The sequence below is a fragment of the Corvus hawaiiensis genome, chromosome 6, assembly GCF_020740725.1.
Source record: "Corvus hawaiiensis isolate bCorHaw1 chromosome 6, bCorHaw1.pri.cur, whole genome shotgun sequence".
Taxonomy (NCBI): Eukaryota; Metazoa; Chordata; class Aves; order Passeriformes; family Corvidae; genus Corvus; species Corvus hawaiiensis.
Window position 1 is genome coordinate 7,397,109 of NC_063218.1, and position 18,790 is coordinate 7,415,898.

An 18,790-nucleotide genomic window follows, 5' to 3' on the forward strand; every position below is an offset into this window, starting at 1 on the left:
ATTAATGTTTTAATTATCATAGAATAATAGAATGCTCTGAGTTGGAAGGGACCTTGAAGATCATCTCGTTCCACCTCCTGCCATGGGCAGGGACACCTTCCACCAGACCAGGTTGCTCAAAGCCCTATCCAGCCTGGCCTTGAACTCTGCCAGAGATGTGGCAGCCACAGCTTCTGTGGGCAACCTGTGCCAGGGCCTCAGCAGCCTCACAGTAACAAATTTCTTCCCAATATCCAATCTAACCCTACTCTCAGTTTGAAGCCATTCCCCCTTATCCTGTCACTACAAGCTCTTCTCCATCTTTCTTGTAGGCTCCCTTCAGGTGCTGGAAGGCTACAATTAGGTCATCCCAAAGCCTTCCATTTTCCAGGCTGAACAATCCCAATTCTCTCAGCCTTTCCTCATACCAGAGGTGCTCCATCCCTCTGATCATCTTGCTGGGCCCCTCTGGACACTCTCCAACAGGTCCATGTCCTTCCCGTGCTGGGATCCCAGAGCTGGATGCAGCATATCAGGTGGGGTCTGAGCAGAGCAGAGAACCCCCTTACCACTGGGTCGTTCTTAGGCTGCAGGATATGGTGAGTATTGTAGGTCACACGAGGTGTTGGCTTGTTCTTTGAGACCATCATTTCACAGAGACAACTTGAGCAGTAAATTCAGCAGGTGCTGGCAGGGTTTTTTGGGCAGCTGAACAATTAACTGGATGTTGGCTGTTAGCATAAGTGGTGAATGGACCTAACCCATGTTTAGTTTCTTTGACAGTTAACCTGGGTTTATTTCTTCCCTTTCTTTGGCTTGCTAATGAAATGAAATTAAGAAATACTGTCACATTCAACAAGCATGTATATTCCTTGACTTCTTTCACAGACATGTTACTTGACCTCAGCGACCTTCTTCAGGTATTGTACCCTTTTTAAATTTGACTTTTTTTCCCAATTGTTAAAGTTTAAGATGTTTTAATTTTTCTCTAAAAAATCTGAGTGGAAAACCACGGGGTTTGGAAATTTGAGTAATTTTTCAGTAAAATTAAATGTTCAAAATTTTTTTTGCTTTTAATGCTACAGACAACGTAGCAAGAGTTAGTATGATCCTTTCATCAGGATTCAGAGTCACTGCAGTGGCACAGGGTCAGATGCTACATATTTTTAAAACAACAGTTGTTGAAGACAAAAATAACCTTTTTAGTAGGTACTGCTGTGTAAATGTATTTGTGCACTTCAGAACTGTGTTTTATAAAATGTATTTTGAGAGAAATAGGAACTTGCTCTGTCTGTGGAAATAGAAAGCTCTGCTGACATATGTTGTCTTACCCTCATTCTCTCTGTTACAACTGTTTTACATACAATGCGACTAGGTTACTTGCATCTATTTTTGTCCTCCCAGCTGTCTTAGTAAATGGCATCCCTCTGAAGACTATTTATTGCTTGAAGCAGTCTGCTGGAATTGCAATAATCAAATGAATCTTTAATTCTGAAATTTAGTTACTTTTTTCTCTTTTCTAAACTCTGATTGAATTATTTTGATTGCTCACAACCAAACAGTGCATGAGTAGAATGGAAGGTTTGTTTCCTTCTAAACACAGGTAATTTTTCATGGTGATGGTTTTGAAATAGAGTGATCACAGTAATATGAAGAATAGTCACAATGTGAACTAGAAGAATAGGTATTATAAGAGGAAAAGGAAAAGATGTATTGTCAGCAGAAACAGACAAGAAAGATTGAATGATTTGTCTTTTCCCCTCTGTGCATTCCAGCCAGAAAAGATGCTGAGATGGGGCTTATGAGGACCAAAAGGTTAAAGAGAAGTAACTGAGAAGATGGGAGAGACAGAAATACATTAGTAGTAGGGAAATAATCAACCTCTGAAAGAGAAAAATCCAGGATTTCAGTATCTTGATCTGCATTTAACTGTGTCTTCTGATGAGCTCTGCTTTATGACTTCTCTAAGGTGAATCTGAGCAAATAGGAATGTTAAACATTACTGTTAACTGTAGCTATCCAGAAAGTCCTGTTTAAAAATACATAAATGAGTTTTTCAGGTTCTAGCTTGATGTTTTTTTCCTCCCACCCCAAGTCTGTTAAAAAAAGATCAAACAAACCCCCACAAACAAAACCACAAACCAAACAGAAAACCACAACTACAAACCAAGAAAAAAAAACCAAAACCAAACAAACCAAACCACCTTGGTAGCAAAACATTTGTGGCCCAGGCAGAAAATTTCAGTACGTTGTGCCTTAGATCAGTCTTTGCCCACAACACCTGGACCTAAGAAATAATTAGTTTATTAAAAATAGTTCATTAGATGGTACTATTTTACCTTGAAGTCCCTCTTTTTTTCAAGGACTGCTCTCCCATCCTGAAGTTGGGATATAAATGTCCTTAAGGAAGAAGAAGAGTTGAGAGCAGTAGTAGTAGTGGCAGTGGTATTGTCTTTCCAAAGTATTTAATTTGTTCATACTCATCTGTACAAAATTTGTCACAGTGGTCCAGGTAACTGTTTTTCTTGGTGAAATGAGAAAGGTATTGAGTTTATATCACAAAAAAATCACATCTGAAGACTAAAAAATGAGCTGCTGCTAACCTGCACCAACTCTTGCTTAGAAACTAATAGTGAATGTTGAGATTTTCCTTCAGAATGTTCTTGATGCAGCTCAGTTGCAGTGGGAGGTGAGTGACCTGCAGTGTTCTTCGTCATCCAACTGCAGGAATTCTGTAAGAAAGTCACCACATGAAATGTCCTTACAGATTGTCTTCATGGACGCTACTGGCTGAATTACTGAACACCCTGAAATAAGTTTCAGTGCATTTGAAGGCAAAAAATCATAGAAACATTAAGGGTGGAAAAGACCTCCAAGATCACCAAGTCCAGCCATCAGCCACCACCATGTTCACCACTAAACCATGTCCTGAACCTGCTGTTACCTGCAACTCAGTATTTGTTTAATGACCTATCTTAAATTCTTTCTTTCTTGCTGATCTGTTTAGCCTTTTTTTTTTTTTTAAAAAAAAGAGGGTAGAGAAAATCCTAAGCATGACTTCTTAGGCTCTGGTTTGTACTTGTTGTACAGCCTCCCTTCCTGTCTTCCTTCAGTTGCTTGTGGGACTTAAAAATATATTAAAAAAAAAAAAAGCTGTCCCCTACTGTGTAATATGCTTTTAGGATAGTGCTGCTAAAACTTAGCAATAGAGGAGACTAATTTTCACTGTTAATGGCAGTCTGTTTAAAAAGTCGTTTTCCTCTTATGCTGATGACTGAGATGTGGGAGTTTGTCTTGTTCCACTGGAGATCTGCTGCATTTTCATAATAATTTTTGGAGCTTCAAAATTGCTGCCATCTTGGGAAAAGACAAAATGTCTTTTTTTTTTTTTTGGTCTTTTTTTTTTAAATTGGAAAGGCAATTTCTTTGCTGTTTAATCTTCACGTGAAGTACATCTTATGTCTTGGAAATCTCCTGTTGAAAGTGTTGTCAGATTCAGAATGCCTCCGATACATTTGGACTTCAAAGCATGATCTGAATCGAACTGAAAATGTCCAGAGCACTGGTACAAATGAGGCGCCTTCCTTGTGCCGAGCAGTTGTGCTGCTTGTTGATTGAGTTGGAAGGACGACCAGTCATCAGTCTCTGACAGGGAAAGTACTTGCTTATATTTTCAGATCCTGCATTTTACTTGCAAATATAGTCCTTAGAGAGGTCTGCAATCAGGCCTTTTGTTTGCTTTTTTGTTAGTCCAATCTAAGCGACAGGCCTGACTTGTTTAGGAGAGCTGCAAAGCCTGTCTAGCCTTGGCCAAGTTTTGAACAGTTTAGGTTTTCTCCCATCTTTCCTAGCATCCCATTCCTTGCACCTGGAGAACTATTTGGCTGAAGTTTCATCTTGGTGTGGTGAAAGGCTGCCTTTCACATCCTCAGAAATGACTGGGGTTTTTTTTTAGTCTCTTGTCATCTCCAGTGTCGTGGTTTCTGCAATGGGGTCATAAAAGACTTTGGGAAGAGGGGTTGGCAGTGCTTTGATCCCCAGTCTCAGCCTCGTAGAATATAATTTTTAGTGTGCCTTGTGGTGGGTCCTGCTGTTAAACAAGGCTGATGTTCATTGAAGAGATCTTAGACATCTGAAGAGCCAGGCTCTTTATAGAAGTGTGCAGCAGGAAAATTACCAGCAATGGACATAATGAATTAAAATGGGATGTCTCTACTTGATATCAAGAAAAGGTGTTTCACTCTGAGGGCAGCCAAGTGTGGAAACAGGTTGCTCAGAGCAGTTTTGAAGTTTTTATCCATCAAGGCTCTCAAGATCCAGAGCAACCTGGTCTGTTCTTGTGGCTGACTCTGCTTGGAGCAGGAGGTTGGGCTGGAGACCTGCTGAGATCCATTCCAACCTGAACTATACTGTGGTTCTAGGTAAGGGAAGAGGATGCACAAGACGTGAAAATCAGTAACTAGTATTTGCTTGGTCTAGTCCTCCTTTGGTCTCTTCTCTGCTTCAAAACACAACTCTCACCCCTATGTCTTCATCTTCAGTTTGTCTAGCCAAGTAACAGTACTTTCTTGTCTAGACGTATTTTTATTGTGAGTTATTTTTGGACACTTGTTTTCATTTATTTAATCTAAAGGCAGCATTGGGCTCCCTGATTCCTCTGTGAGTGTAGCAAATGATTACTCTCTGACTTTCTTGCATAGATGGTTTGATGATGGCTTATTGTACTGCTGTGTGTTAGCAGAAGGAGAGTCTCCCTTTGGAGTCCCCAGACTGAAGGCAGTGCTTTAAAGCACAGTATCAGAGGAAGCTGCTTAATTTTGATTTGTGTCTCTTTTGAACGACAGCCTGACAAGCCGAGTTTGGTACTTGTTTGTATTTTTGTGTTACCTTTTGACTGCTCTAATTGCAGTATGGATCCAAAAAACAGGAAGTTTCAATTTATTGCATGGAGAAAGGTAAAACAGAGTATTTCTTTAAAGACTGTACTGGTTTGCTTCAGTTTTTAATACCCTTTGTTCATTTAAAGTTATTAACATGTTGACTGTATTTGCCTTTATTGCCCCTATGCAAATTGCTGTTGATTGAGTTAATTTAAACAACCTGGTTGGGACCTTCAGGCATTACTACACTAGAAATGTTAATAATGAATCAAATAACCACAGGTGCCTCTTTCCCCAGCAACAGCCACTCTCCTTAAAAACTCATTTGCTTTTCATGCTTGCTTAATTATTTAGGCAAGCAGCCATGGATGTTTCACAGTGTGAATTCTCATCGTGTTCCAACTGCCCGGTCTTTGTCTTTCTAGAGGAATATCTTAACCACTGTCACCATTTGTAGTACTTTGCCAGAATGCCACACTATGGTCTTGAAAAGCCTTGTTGGAAATTGCTTGTAGAAGGGTTATTGATCTATAACTGTATGGAACTTAGGGTCAACAAAAACCTTCCATTCAGTGGTGGCAGCTTTATTTTTTGCTACTGTTCAGAAGTTAACGTGACCTGGTAACCTGGTAACTGTATGAATGGGAGATTCCCTGTTTCCCAAAGAGAGTTTAAAATTCTGGAAGGTGTTAGACTGATGAATTCCTGTGTTATTGGAAATGAGGTGTTTGTTGTTATTTCTGAAAGTGGAAGTATATTGGTATTTGTGAACAGATCAGGCATGATGTGAAAGCAAGAGGAAATTATGAAAGGATGAGAGTCTCTCTGGAAGTGTCCCTTTGAAATCAGTGTCTGATGACTGACAGATGTGAAATGAAAAGACTGTCTCCAACAAATACTGTGGAGGGCAAAGAGCATAACAAGTAGAAGGATCTTGTGAAGATGTAACTGAATAACTGGAAGCCATTCCTTCACTAAATGCCCCTTTTAATTAACATAATGTGTTTGATAATGAGAACAGAAATTAACTATTGGTAAAGGACAACATCTTAGAGAATCTTAAGGTCTCCTGTAAAAAGAGGCTTTTGCAGTGCCTTGGTGAGCACATCCTTTTTTGTCTGAAAAATATCTTCCTGCTAAAGAACCTACTTGTTTTTTTGTTTTGCTTTTTTTTTAAAATAAAAAATCTGTGATGGGTCCACATGCTTGTGAAATTACTCTGTTAAATACGAGTTGAATGTAAGAGAATGTGGTAAAAATTATCAGGATTTGCAGATATTTTAAAATCTCCTCTCTAACAGAGGTTGACATCCTTCTTTTGTCTTAGGTGTTGATGCTTAAACCTAGTGATTGCATCAAGTTTAGAAAATTTTAATATCTGGTGAAAATCTGCAAAAAAAGAGCACACATCTTATGAAAGTGTATAAAACAATTGTCTCACTTCAACAGTTTTCATTGGGGAGAGTTTGGAGAAATACTGTTTTTCAGAATGATCCTTTTAAATTAAGGGGAAAAGAAGCTGAAGTTGATGTGGTAAGCGTCAAAGCTGCAGCAATTCAAGTTTAAGCCAGAGACATCCTTTTAGAAGGGCATTTTTGTTTATTCGCCATTCTAAGAACTCATATAACATTAGGTTTTATAAATGCAAATGTCATATGATTCTAAATTTGGAGCGTTAAGCTTTTGATGGATTGGAGTATATGAATTTTTATAAGAAGTTCTTAATGAAGAAAGAACTAGAAATTAAAGTAGGCCTCTAAATTAATTCTCTTAATTTTCTAAGCTTAATGGAGTGCAGAAAAACCAAATGATGAGAGTAAAGAAAGACCCTCTCTAAATGCCTGTTTCATATCTCATCTATCATGGGATTTGTGTGTGTGTAGTAGGTGAAATCAGTGATAGCAGAGTGAAATTTTAGTGAAAGGGCCACCTTCCACTAAACCCAGAAGATCTTCAATATCATGTTTCAGGAGTTCAATGGCATTACAGATTTCTGGGTGAACTTTATGCCATCTTTAATTTTTCATTTATGAGAAGTGCCCCAGAACCTGTGAATATCTGTTAACTTTTAAAGTTGAGAAGCATATTGTTTGAGAGGGCCTGAAGTCTTTTTTCCTACTGATTTGCCAGGAAAACTGGAAGCAGTCATCTATTCCTGATTCTTTTTGTGACCCTGGCATTAAAAATGTGTGAGCTTCATGAGGAAAATAATACGGAACATGGAATGTACTGTATATTTTGCTTTCTTTCTAAATTGGTAGCAACCAGAAACTACAAAAAAATGTACTTGTGAGCAAAAGAAAGAAATTCCCTCATTTGCCATTTTTATTTTAATTTATTATTTTGTGCAAATACACTGCCTGCACCTTGAAGTCAGTCATAAAACACTGATGATGTGAGTGAAGTGGAAAAGCAGGTTAGATTTAAGTGCATTACTTCTCAAATAAACCATGGATCAGGAGACTTCTAGTTATGCCAAGGAAAGGATAGTCATTGAGCACATTAGTATTCATTTGTCTTTGCTTTAGATTTAATTTGGCAATCACTTTGATTGTTAGAACTTCACTAGAAAAAAATACCTGCTTCTTTATGCCTCTTCATATTTATTTGCTCTTTATTATTGCATTTATGGAAAGTTTGCTTGGGAGGAGTTTCTTAGAGAGTGACGTGGTTTGATGGTGACAAACATCTAGCATTTGGATGTCGTGACAAGGAAAAAGGCTAGAAGGAAAAATACTTATTTGGATTAGAGTTTTATGGTTTTTTTCCTAGACTAAAATGAAGGAACTAGATGAGTTTGTGAAGCCTCTAATGGAAACGTCATATGTACTTGGCTCCACTGAAGTAACTTTATTGATTTGTGCAGTGAAATCGTCCTTGCAGAACAAGATCTAAGTGATGAGGTTTAAGATTTATAGTAACTTGGTCAGCCAGCTTAGAAGGCTGAAATTACAGCCAAACCCTCATTCTTTATGTTAATATTTTTTGGACAGAAGGTCAAAACAACCCCTTTTGAGCTTGCAGAAAATCTAAAGCCAACTGAAACACTGCAGACACTTTGCTTTAGTGATATCTGTTCTGTCTCTGTGGCTCATGGAAAGTCACATGTTCTCAGACTCCAGTATGAATTGCCAGATTCAGTAGGTGCTTGTTTTTTCTGTATAAAATTTGGTGACTTACTTCCTAGAAAATATACTTCTCTTTCAGAGGGTATGTTTTGCTCTTTTCCTTCCCCGAAAATAGTGCTTCTATGTTGTCTGCTATTTCAGGAAAAAAAAGGGCAGTAAAATTTAAGGCTGTATTTTTGCATCTTCTATGCCACTCCAACCATTGGTCAGACATAGCGTGGAAGAGACTCACTTTTCACTAAATATGGAATGAATTACCATCATATCACGTATAATTGATTGCACAGTCACTTTCAGGATATGTGATCATTCTGAGGATTTCTTTGAAGTTCTAATTTCTGATTTTTTTATATATTTGAGAAAAATACACATTAAGAACATCTTCACGCAAACATTTTGAAGGGCTAGGTGAAAATATGTCGGTTGTTTTGGGGTTTGGTTGTTGTTGCTGAGATACATATATTTTTGCTAGCTTAGTAGAAGCATCTATACACTTGGGAGGAAAGCCTGCTTTTAAACTAATGTTGGCAAAGCTCTTTGATGAAATGGAAAGAGCAATAGTTTTTTAATTCCATAGGCTCGTACCATAATCATCAACTCAGTTGTGTAATTCACTGCTTAGTAAACAACTTCACTATCCAGGCATAGGAAAGAGAGGGGCAGTTTTGTTCCATAAAAGCAGTAGAATATATACCATTGTTAAAAACCAAACAAAATAAAAACCTACCTGCTTGGAGTGTAGGAGGATGGAGTTTTTTATACTAACCTTGACCTTTACATATGCCTTGGGAGAAGCAAGGTGTTCATGGAGCTCCGTGGGAATGTTTGAGACTGATTGGGAACTGGAGAATATCCTGCCTTTCTTGCTGACCACAAAAACACATCTTAAGATAGAGAAAGAAAACTTCCTCAGACTTGTAAAATACAAATACAGTTGTCTGGGCTATAAATTGCAAATCAGAGTATGAAGAGTAACTCCTCCCCTCAATTTACATCCTCCTGGGTGCAGCAGTAAAGGAGGGGAGGGGAGCAGAGCTCTGTCCCTGGTGCCTGAGCAGGTTTGGTGTGGTTTAGGGCTTTCCTGAATTTATTTTTTTTTCTTAATGTTTTTAATGTGATCTGAGCCAATGTCCAAACAGCAAGAAATGACAAATAACCCTTGGGGCATGTAGCACCACTCCTTGATTTGGTGAAAAGTCTGGTGTGTGCTTGTGCAATACTTAATTATGCCATTACAGATGATCATGCAGAACTGAAATTTGCACTGACTTGTATTTGCTCAGGTTTTGTAATGGCACAAGATAAATGACACTCTATATATATACTGATATTACACTGAAGTCTACTTAATGCCTTATGATGTAATGTGACAACTGAAAAACTGTACTACAGAGCAGCACTGAGCCCATAAAGAGCATGATGAACGACTTCTTATAATTTTTTCAATATAAACTTATGCTTTGATTTACAATGCTAATTTGTGCAGATTTTGACAAGCACTGAGTATTATCCTGTACATATGAATATTGCTTGTATAACTTGAATTTTTTTGAGCAGGTTAAGATTTCAAAAGTTGGGGTTTTCTCCTTCCCATATAAATGTTCTATTAAAAGCATTTGTGGTTTAAGATTAACATAATACTTTTTTTGTCTTTTAATAGGTGAATGTCTATGTGCTGGGAAAAACTTTCCTTCTGTTGGCCAGAGAACTCTGCATAAATGCTCCAGCAATAGGTATTTTATTAATGATTTGGCTTTTCCATGGTTACTTGACAAAAATATGTATGTATATGTGTATATATACATAGTATTGTATGTTAATACCCAAGTAGTAACTTTAAAGTGAAGCTGGAATCAATCCAGGCAGAGGAGCATTGCTGACTCTAAGAGCCTGTTCTCCTTTATTTAAGAGCTTTTTTGGAACTAGATGCTGTTTTCTTTTGCAAATAGTTTTGTTGCTTTTTCCAAGAGTAATTTAGGCTATACTAAGACAATGGACTGATGTGTAAAAAATTTGTGTGTGTCAGCAAGCTCCTACAGGCCTGTCATGCTTCAGTTCCACAGATGCAACATTTGATAAGTATTTGCCAAATTTCCTATCTGTCCATCACCTGTAGCTGAGATATTCAGTGCTTGAAATACAAGTGGCTTGATGGAAAATGAGGAGCAACTTTTTCCAAACATGTGAATAACTTTTAATAAGTCAATACTGAAATCATAACTGTGATAAGAAGGTGGGTTTTAACCTGTCAAAAGGGCATAAAAGCCATTCTCTAGGTTGTGGGTTTAAGCCAAGGGAATTTGTGCCAATTCCAGATAAAAGAGTGCATTTATAGTGAGGTCTTGTGACTGTTATCCACCTCTGTGCAGGAATTATCTGCCTTGCATCTTTACCCACTCTCACTCCCACTCTCCTTAATCTGTACTGAGAGAATCAGATGGCTGTGTTGAAGAACAACAGCGCAGGCACACCCCTTCAGCTGTACTGGGCTGGCACAGGATTGCTGCCTTTGCAGCAAGGGGAGCAGCAGCTCACCCAGGGAGCATCGCCACAGCAGTGCCCGGGGCGTGCGGCACCGCGCAGCCATCGGCCACTGTGGCCACCTGGCTTTGGCAGCACAGCTCCAGCTCTGGTAGACAGGTCTTGTTTTCACTAACTCACTTCCCTTCTTATTTTTCATTACATTCTTTGGGGTTTTTTAGAGAGAGAGAAAACAGGCAGGATTTGCATTGCAGCTTAGTTTCAAGGTGAAAATTAATGCAGCTTGGGAAAAGGCAAACATGTTAGGTGTAGAGGTACTTGTTATACACAGAAAAAATACTGGTTGAGACTGCTGTTTGAGTACTCTCTTCCAAGGTCAGTGTAAGATTTATAAAATCTAGTAAATATTTCTAATTGGCTCAGCTGTAATGATCATCAGACCTTTAAGAAAAAACATGTACTTTTATCACTTTCTGAGAAAAGTACTACCATGAAATGACTGCTGATAGTGCCTGAGACTGTGTTTTCCAAAAAAGATAGAGCAGGAAGAAAGATCCAACAGCTATTTTTTTTTTAAGGTGGCTTATTTCTAATTAGTAATCTTAAGTGAACCTAAAAACCATCTTGCAAGTATTTCTCTAATGGCTGCTGCTCTGTATAAGGATGGGATGTAAATTCAGATAGTACTTGCCAGTACTACAGCCCTGAGCTAAATTTGTGATGCAGCCTGTCACTGAATTAATTAACTTCATCTGTGTGTCTTGACTCTGGCCATTCAAGGGAGGGGTGCAGTTTGACAGGATCAAGTGGCAGTGTTGCTGTTTGGTGGGCAGGCTGGAGGTTAACAGATGCTGCAAGTGAAGGGGCATTCAGAGTTTTCAAATATAACCAGAGGATGATTTTGATCAGCTTTGATTGCATTGATGGTTTGTCTGTCTTCAGCTTGGGCAACACACAAAAAACCCTGAGCTTCCACAAATGTCAGCTCCTTTTCTAAGGAAGGGAAAATAAAGGCTGCTGATGGATAGTTTCAGTTACCAAGAGAGGGAACCTTCCTATTTGCTGGGTATGGATGCACACAAGGACCAGACTACAGTGTCATCACCCCTGTTAGCTGTACATGAATTAACATACACAAGCCATAAGGTCAGCAAAGATCAAATACACAGGATTTAGGGCAAGTAAAAATGTTTTATATTTCACAGATTCATAAACTGCTCTAGTTTAGAACATTCTGTTTGAGTCAGCTGCAGTCTGCAAGTTAGTTATCTATATACAAAATAAATGCACAGTACGTGCAAAATTTAACATTTTTCTGCATGTTGCAGTCTTAATTATTAAGTCAAATAGCTTATGAATAAATAAAATAAGATTAAATTCAAGAGCATTCCTTCACTTATTTGTATAGCCTGATGTAGCAGATAGGTAAGTAGCATAACATTCCATACTGCTGCAGAGTTCGTAGTAAAACCAAAAAAATCCCTTAATGTGCATCGTTGCAGCACTGGAATACAATCAAGGTGAAATGCATCATGCATAGAAAATGAGCTCAGGTATTTGTCCTCCTTGTACTCCGGTTCCATTAGTACTGTCCGAGGAGCACTGGAACTGGAACGTCACTTTCCCGCACTGCACTTCAGTCATTCCCTCTTGTCCAAAGTAACTGAGTTCATTACCATCAAGAATAGCACTTACATTGTAAAATGTGTCTTGCTCAACCTGCACAGGGTGTTCAAACCACACAGAGAAGGTGTTACTGGAGCCGTCGGAGGTAAACTTTGTCAGATTCTGAGCAAGGACAACACCTAAGCGCTTCAGTTCAATTTTGACACTGTATTCAGCTTTGCCACAGCTTGACCCATACAATCCCAGTCCTGCTATAAATATCCGTTTGTCTACAGCAAACTGAATACTGTCACATCGCCCCCGGTACCTCCACTGATTGCTGCGATATGCAGACGACTGAAACCGATGGCAGCGCTGAGGCACGAGTCCTTTTCTTTTTGTCAGGGGGAACTCTAATTTGGGTTTATTTGCAGCTGTGTACCATAGGAATATGTTGTGAGTCTCCTCAAGGGTGAGGATGTCGGACTGGGCAGCTCCGTTGGCAAACTCTTCCAAAGTCATGGTTGGAATCCGCACCAAGTACAAAGCTTTCCCTAATACATTCCTCTTGTTGCGCGGCGTAACCGGTAGCCCTTGCCTTTTGCATTCAGCCTCTGCCCAGTTGAGAACAGCTTCGAAAACTACCACTTCCTTGGTGTTGAGTGCTTCCCGGGTTACAATGATCTCTAGTGTTTGTTGATCTATCTCACAGAAGCCCTCTGACTTCAGTGCCATTTCTGCCTGAGCATCAATCACTTCCCAGCAGCGCTGCGTCAGTTCTGGCTCCTCGAAGAGCCTGCTCTGAGACAGCAGGACACAAGCATTCTTTGCTTCTAAGCTGGTCTCCAAAAAATTGACGCAAGCCTTTGCTAGGGCCGGCACGATGTACTTCTTGGCAGCATACAGTGTAGCCAGAACTGTGTCAGCTTCCAGGTCTATTTCATCACTATACATGTATCTAGACAGGGGAAAAAAAATTAGTTTCTCAGGGAAAAAAAAAAAAAAAAAAAAAAGTAGGCCATGAAAATAATCTATAGTCGTCTTTGCTGGCAGTGAATCTGACATTCAGTATTTGTCAGCACATTAAGTAAACAGCAATAAGTGCATATTGCACAATGCCAATTAGGAGATGTGTATTTTATAAGCTACTTTGACTCTGTCCATGTAATTAGCAGACTTGTAGTGGCCACTTACTTTAATAGGATTAGAAAGGCTGCAGGTTCCACATCTGGAATATGGATTTCAGATTTGACCTCTGCAAGATCGCCGTAAAACATAGCATAGAAGACAGAGCTACCAACTGCCAAAACATACTGGAAAATAAAAGAGAGAGAAGCCTCAGTAACATGGATCCGGAACAGCTGAGCATGCTGGCTTTCCTAAAAGCTACATTTAGCGAAAGTTACAAGCTGCAGTGGAAGCAGAACACTGCCTTACACTGTTCCCTTTAATTGCAGTGTATGTGAATTACTTCTGGGATTAAACAAGAGCTATAATTAGGAAAAAAAAAAGTGGAACCTAGTTGTAAGGCAGGGGGAGAAGGCGACCTGCACAGCAGCATTAAAAAGCTAAAAATTATCTGCACAAACCTTATGGGCAGGAACTTTCTTGGATGCCCCTGGCGGGCCCACGATGAAGTGAACGTCAGCCATGAGTTCGTTATTGAACATCAGCGCGTTCCTGCAAGCAGGGGAGGGGGGAGAAGCCCCGTTAGCCAAGGGCTGCCCCTCGCCCGGCGCCCCAGCCTCCCGCCGGCGGCCCCCGGGGCTCTAGCCCATCCCTGCGCTCACGCCTAGCCGCGGCGCAGGTGCACAGGGCGGGCGCCTCTCTCTCTCCCGCCCGCCCGGGGAGGGTCCGGCGGGCCTGGCCCTTACCTCTCCCGCAGCGTGGGATGGAAGGATTGCCAGTTGGCGCTCTCCAAGTTGTTGTTGTTGAGGTTTTGGAGCTGGGGCGGCGGGGGCGGCTGGGCGCTCTGCTGGAGCTGCAGGGCGTTCTTCTTGCTGTTGGCAGCGGTGGCGGCGGCGTTGCTGTTTGCAATGTTAGTGTTGGTGCTGGCAGGGTAAAGTTCTGCAGCCATCTTCTTCTTCAGGGACAGGGGCACTATCTCATAGCATCCTGGCACCTTGCCGTTTGACCTCACACTCTTTTTGGACTTCTTTAAGGTCTCTGGAAGCAGAAGAAAAAAAGTCAAACACTTCATGATCCTGCCATTGAGGCAACCAGGGGGCAGTGGCATGAGCAAGAGAACTAACAGATCCCAAATGCGAGTCCCACTATGAGGATATTTTGTACGCTTCTAGATGCAGGGTGGCCTTTGGTTTTTAAGGAGTGTGTGCCCGCTCTTTGGTTACCGGCCCGACGCACCTTTCCGGAGGGAAAGGGGTGATGCTGTGTCGGATCAGTGCCAGCGCTCACCTTGGCTTGTGGGGGGGTCCCAGCCTCCACGGCACTGCCACGACTGCAGCGGGGAGCCCGAGCGGGGCCGGCAGGCAGTTCCTTCCCCGAGGAACGGGTAGAGAAAAATTAGTGAAAAAAAAAAACAACAACCAAAAAAAGAAAAAAAGAAAAAAAAAAAAAAAAAAAAAAAGCCAAAATCCAGCAACAAAACCCCAGGAATCCGGCAGAGGCGGTGGGTCAAGAGCGAGAGTCAATCCACAAATCCTCCGAGTGCAGCAGCCCGGCGAGGGTGAAGCGCAGCCAGCCGCCTGATCCCCGCTGCCAGCGCTCCGCTCCGTCCTTCCCGGCCCGGCGGGGGCACATCCGCGGCGGCCGGGCCGAGCCGAGGCGGCGACTCCCTGCAGTCCCGCTCCCGGGCGGCTCCGCCGCCGCTCGCACCAACTTCGCTCCGGTCCCCGCAGCGGCCGCCACCGCTGCTGCTGCTGCTCTTCTGCGCTTCTCCCGCCCGCGCCAGGGGCGCTGCTGCCCGCGGGGCGCCCCGGCTCCTCCGCGGCGGGCGGGATGCGGTGCTGCCCTGGGCGCTCCCTTGGCAGTGGGATGCAGCGCTGCGCGGCCGGGCTCGGCGCGGCTCTGCCGGGCCCTGCCTCCGCCTCCCGCACTAAGAGGCAGCGGCCGCGCCGCGCGTCACGGCCGCCCGCGCCAATGGCGAGCTCCGGGGCGCGGCGGGGGAAGGGCCGCCCCCGCCCGTCATTCGCCCCCCGCGCCTACGTGCGCAGCGCCGGGCGCCCGCCGGGAGCCAGCCCCGCGATCCCCCCGCGATCATCCCCCCCGCGCCGCCCTGTGCCCCCGCTCCGGCTGCAGAGGGACAGGCGCGGAGGGACGCGGAGCAGCGCGGGCGGACCGCGGCGGGGCGGAGGGGGCGGCCCCGAGCGCGCAGCGCCGTTCCCGGGCGGCCCGGGCGGGGGCGCCGCCGCACCGCGCTACGCTGGGCGGGGGAGCCGCGGGGCCCCGCGGGGCCGCCGCCCGGGGCGCGGGGGGCACGGCCGCGGCGGGACTGCTCCAGCCGAGGGACCTGCGGGTTCCTCCCTTTTCCCCGCAGCCCCCGTACCCCGCCTGAGCGCGCCCGGCCCGCCCATCCTCCGGGATCTTTCGGCGAGGACTGACCCCCGCCACTGTGCTCGTTCCCTGCGGGCGACCTGCACCGGGGATCGGCTCCCGCTTTGCTGCCGGCCCTGCCGGCCCGGGAACCACTTTCGGTGGGGAGCACTTTTAACAGTGCTCCAAACTGTTCTTACATCCCTCTTAGTTTCTGTGTGGCATCAAAGTTCTTCCAAAAGTCCGAGTTCCAAGTCAGATTTGGGATCAGGAGAGAAGGGAAAGACTTCGGAAAAACAAATGCTCCTTTTTTAAAACATGAAATCATCTTTTTCTTGCGATCTGCTTCATGGCCCCCAGCGTCCCGTTTGAGGAAAACCAACGGGGTTTTGCCCAACTGGAACGTGCTCACTTGAGTGGAGAGGTTTCGGCCTCAGAGGTCACCCAAAGCCAGAGGCGACCCCCTTGGGAGCAGGGCGCCCTCAGTGCACCCATGCTGGTTTGGTGCCTCTGGAAGGAAGCAACGTGTTTGGAGTTTGCAGCTTCTAACATTTTATTTATTTATTTATTTATTTATTTATTTATTTATTTTCGAATGTTTGCATCCATGCAGGACATGTCTGTGCTAACCCGGGTTCTGCTTCTGATTCATATATTCACTCTCTTGCTTTTTTTTTTGGCTTCTTCAAGGCTTGCTATTTAAAACCCACCCACGTATTCATTTTCTGACTGTTTGGTAGCTTCAGAATTCAAATTAACGATGTGCAATGTTTTGTCAAATGACCTGTGGGCATGAATGTCAGCAGAAATGTCTGAATAGCTACAATGCAAATGTGTAAATGCTCCCGAAACTCAGCTCTGAAACTCAGCTCCAGAGAGAGAGCTGAGAGTGGCTCCTTGCTCTGCTCTGCTCTGCTGCGTTCTGGCGGCTGCAGGAGCTGAAGCTGGTCACTCTCCGGGTAAGACGAGATGGAAAAGCAAACCAGACGTTGCTTTGTAACATTGTACGTGTTCCTGTAGTGCAAAGAGCGAAGTTTAAATGTATGTTGAACCCCAGGCTGTGGCTTCTGAACGGTGAGGTTTTTTGTTGTTAAATTTGGAATTGGTCATTTCTCTAGAGTAGGGCTTAAGTAAAATCATACTTGGAAGTACAGAACACCTGTCCTTAGAATCATGGGGATTGGTGAAGTTCTCCGAAACCTTTGATTTTTAGGGTCATGTTTAGGAGGGGACTGCAGCCTGGAATTTCTTCAGTTTTGAGGAAGTTTGAGGTTGGAAGTTCTTGCTTTATAAGTGCTTTCACTTAAATGCTTCTGCGGGGCTGATAGGCATTATCACCTATGGTGTGATCTTGGTAATTATGGATAGCAACAGGGCATCATTGTTAGAACTTGGTGCTAAATGAGACTGCTTTGATTAGTTGTAAATCCCTAAGATTTTTCCAGTGTTTTGAGCTGGATTTTCATCTTTATCAGTTTAAGTGCCCACACAGGGGATCAGCCGAGGAAATTGAGTTGAGACTAATAGTTAACAATTTACCGTACATCATGGATTTTCGGTCAAGTGATAAAAGGCTGGCAGGAAATGAGAAATTGATATCTCAACTAAGAGTAAACATGTGTTAAGTGTAGCTTTTACAAGATTGTTTGATAAATTATAAATTGGTTTAGGCAGAGCACAATCCATACTGACATATTTTGGTTAGTTTGAAGCTGATAACACCAACGCTTGAAATAAGTTTATACATCTGGAGTCAGATCTGTGGCTGATGTAAACTGTATTAGTGTTAATGATGTTAACTGGGTTCCAGCACTTTATGCTGATGGAGAGTCTGTCTTAGCGTCTGTCATAAACAGTGTTTTGTATTCTTGGAATATGAGTCTGAGAAGCAGCTAGAATTGACTTTGAAGGTACCTACATTTCTGTTAGGGAGGATTTTAAGCAAATAAATTTTTTTGAAGCTTACTTTGTAGTTAGGTTTGAGATGAAACATGCAAGTTACCTTGTTACTTTTTGAGAGACGTTAGAAGTTTTGGGCCTAGATCATGTCCTCATTCTGCAAAAGCTTTTGTAAATGCTTCACTTTGGGCATGATTTCACTGATACCAGTAACACTGCTCACTTGTCAGAGTCAGCCTGTGCAGCCTTGGGCACTGAAAAGTGTGTAAGAATGCTTGTGCAGTGTTTTAAAGATCTCTTGTCTATAAAGCAAGAAAGTATTTTGTTTTAGGTTATCTAAAGAGGTGCTTCTAAAGCTTGGTGGTCAGGGGATCTGGCCCTGCAGCACAGTATGTGATTGCCAGACAAACACAGCAGCCTCATTGCGCTGCGTTTCCTAAATCGATGGTAGGGTTAGACATAATTGTGTTCCTTTCTGTTGCAGATCCATGTTTGTATATTCCTCGTTTTGCACACATGCTGGAGTTTGGGGATAAGAACCACGAGGTGTCCATGACAGCTCTGAGGCTGCTGCAGAGGATGAAGCGGGACTGGATGCACACCGGCCGCCGGCCCTCGGGGCTCTGTGGAGCGGGTATGTCAGAGCCTGGGTATATCCCTTCCCCCACAGCAGGTGGGATGAGAAAGCCTGGAACAGATGAGGACTTTCCCCTTTCATTGGTGGTATCTACATTCTTGGGGTTTTGTTCTGTCAGGCATCTACAGATTATGTAGGTCTTCATCGAAATAGCTTCTGAAACTCTAACTTCGTTTTTGCCCTTGCTCCTACAGTACTTGCTCAGATTCTTTGTAGCTTACAGTTTGGATTTTTTTTAAGCTCCTTTCTGGCGCTTTTCTTGCCCCCACTCTGCAGGCTCTAACTGCTAAAAGGTTTTTTTGCCAGCTAAAATGACACCATTAGTGCAAGCAGTTTGATTTATGTCTTTACACAGAGTCTTATGCAAGAAGTGCCCTCTTTGACCTGTTTTGTGAAATTATTTTTCTCTCTTTCTTCATCTTTTTCCAAGATCTATTGCTGTCATGATGCTTGCATAAAACCTATGGGTTTGGGAGGGCCACATTAAAAGATAGTAGCCAGTGAGGTCAGAGTAACAAAGAGTGTAGGTAGTCACAGGGTTCATGTATGTGCTTTATTTTATTTGAAAGATCTTACATGCGTATGCACGAATGAAAAGTAATGCTCAAAACCTTTGGATACCCAGGACTATGCAATCTTTTTGACATTTCTAGCCCCTTTTTGTTAATAGTACTTGATTGTTGCACATT

At 42.8% G+C, this 18,790-nt stretch overlaps 2 protein-coding genes across 4 annotated transcripts in view; one reads left to right on the forward strand and one right to left on the reverse strand.

Annotated features, from left to right (window-relative positions):
- The window catches only part of BRF1 (BRF1 RNA polymerase III transcription initiation factor subunit), a 172,773-nt gene that overhangs the window by 68,481 nt on the left and 85,502 nt on the right, over positions 1-18,790 (forward strand). Inside the window, exons 4-6 of one of the 2 annotated variants that reach the window (XM_048305528.1) lie at positions 868-899; positions 9,648-9,720; positions 17,949-18,098. In XM_048305528.1, the coding sequence (XP_048161485.1) occupies positions 868-899; positions 9,648-9,720; positions 17,949-18,098 (255 nt within the window). Of the gene's footprint in view, positions 1-867; positions 900-9,647; positions 9,721-15,622; positions 16,525-17,948; positions 18,099-18,790 lie in introns of those variants that run through there. The other variant, XM_048305529.1, reaches the window with a different exon arrangement.
- Positions 11,640-15,102, reverse strand: BTBD6 (BTB domain containing 6). 2 transcript variants are annotated; one of them, XM_048305531.1, is made up of 5 exons: positions 14,489-15,101; positions 13,948-14,239; positions 13,663-13,753; positions 13,268-13,386; positions 11,640-13,031 (listed from the first exon to the last, which is right to left on the reverse strand). In XM_048305531.1, the coding sequence occupies exons 2-5, from the start codon at positions 14,148-14,150 to the stop codon at positions 11,999-12,001; spliced, it is 1,446 nt and encodes a 481-aa protein (XP_048161488.1). In that variant the 5' UTR covers positions 14,151-14,239; positions 14,489-15,101; the 3' UTR covers positions 11,640-11,998. The 2 variants fall into 2 exon arrangements, with proteins under 2 accessions (XP_048161488.1, XP_048161487.1); XM_048305530.1 differs by having other exon boundaries at positions 13,948-15,102.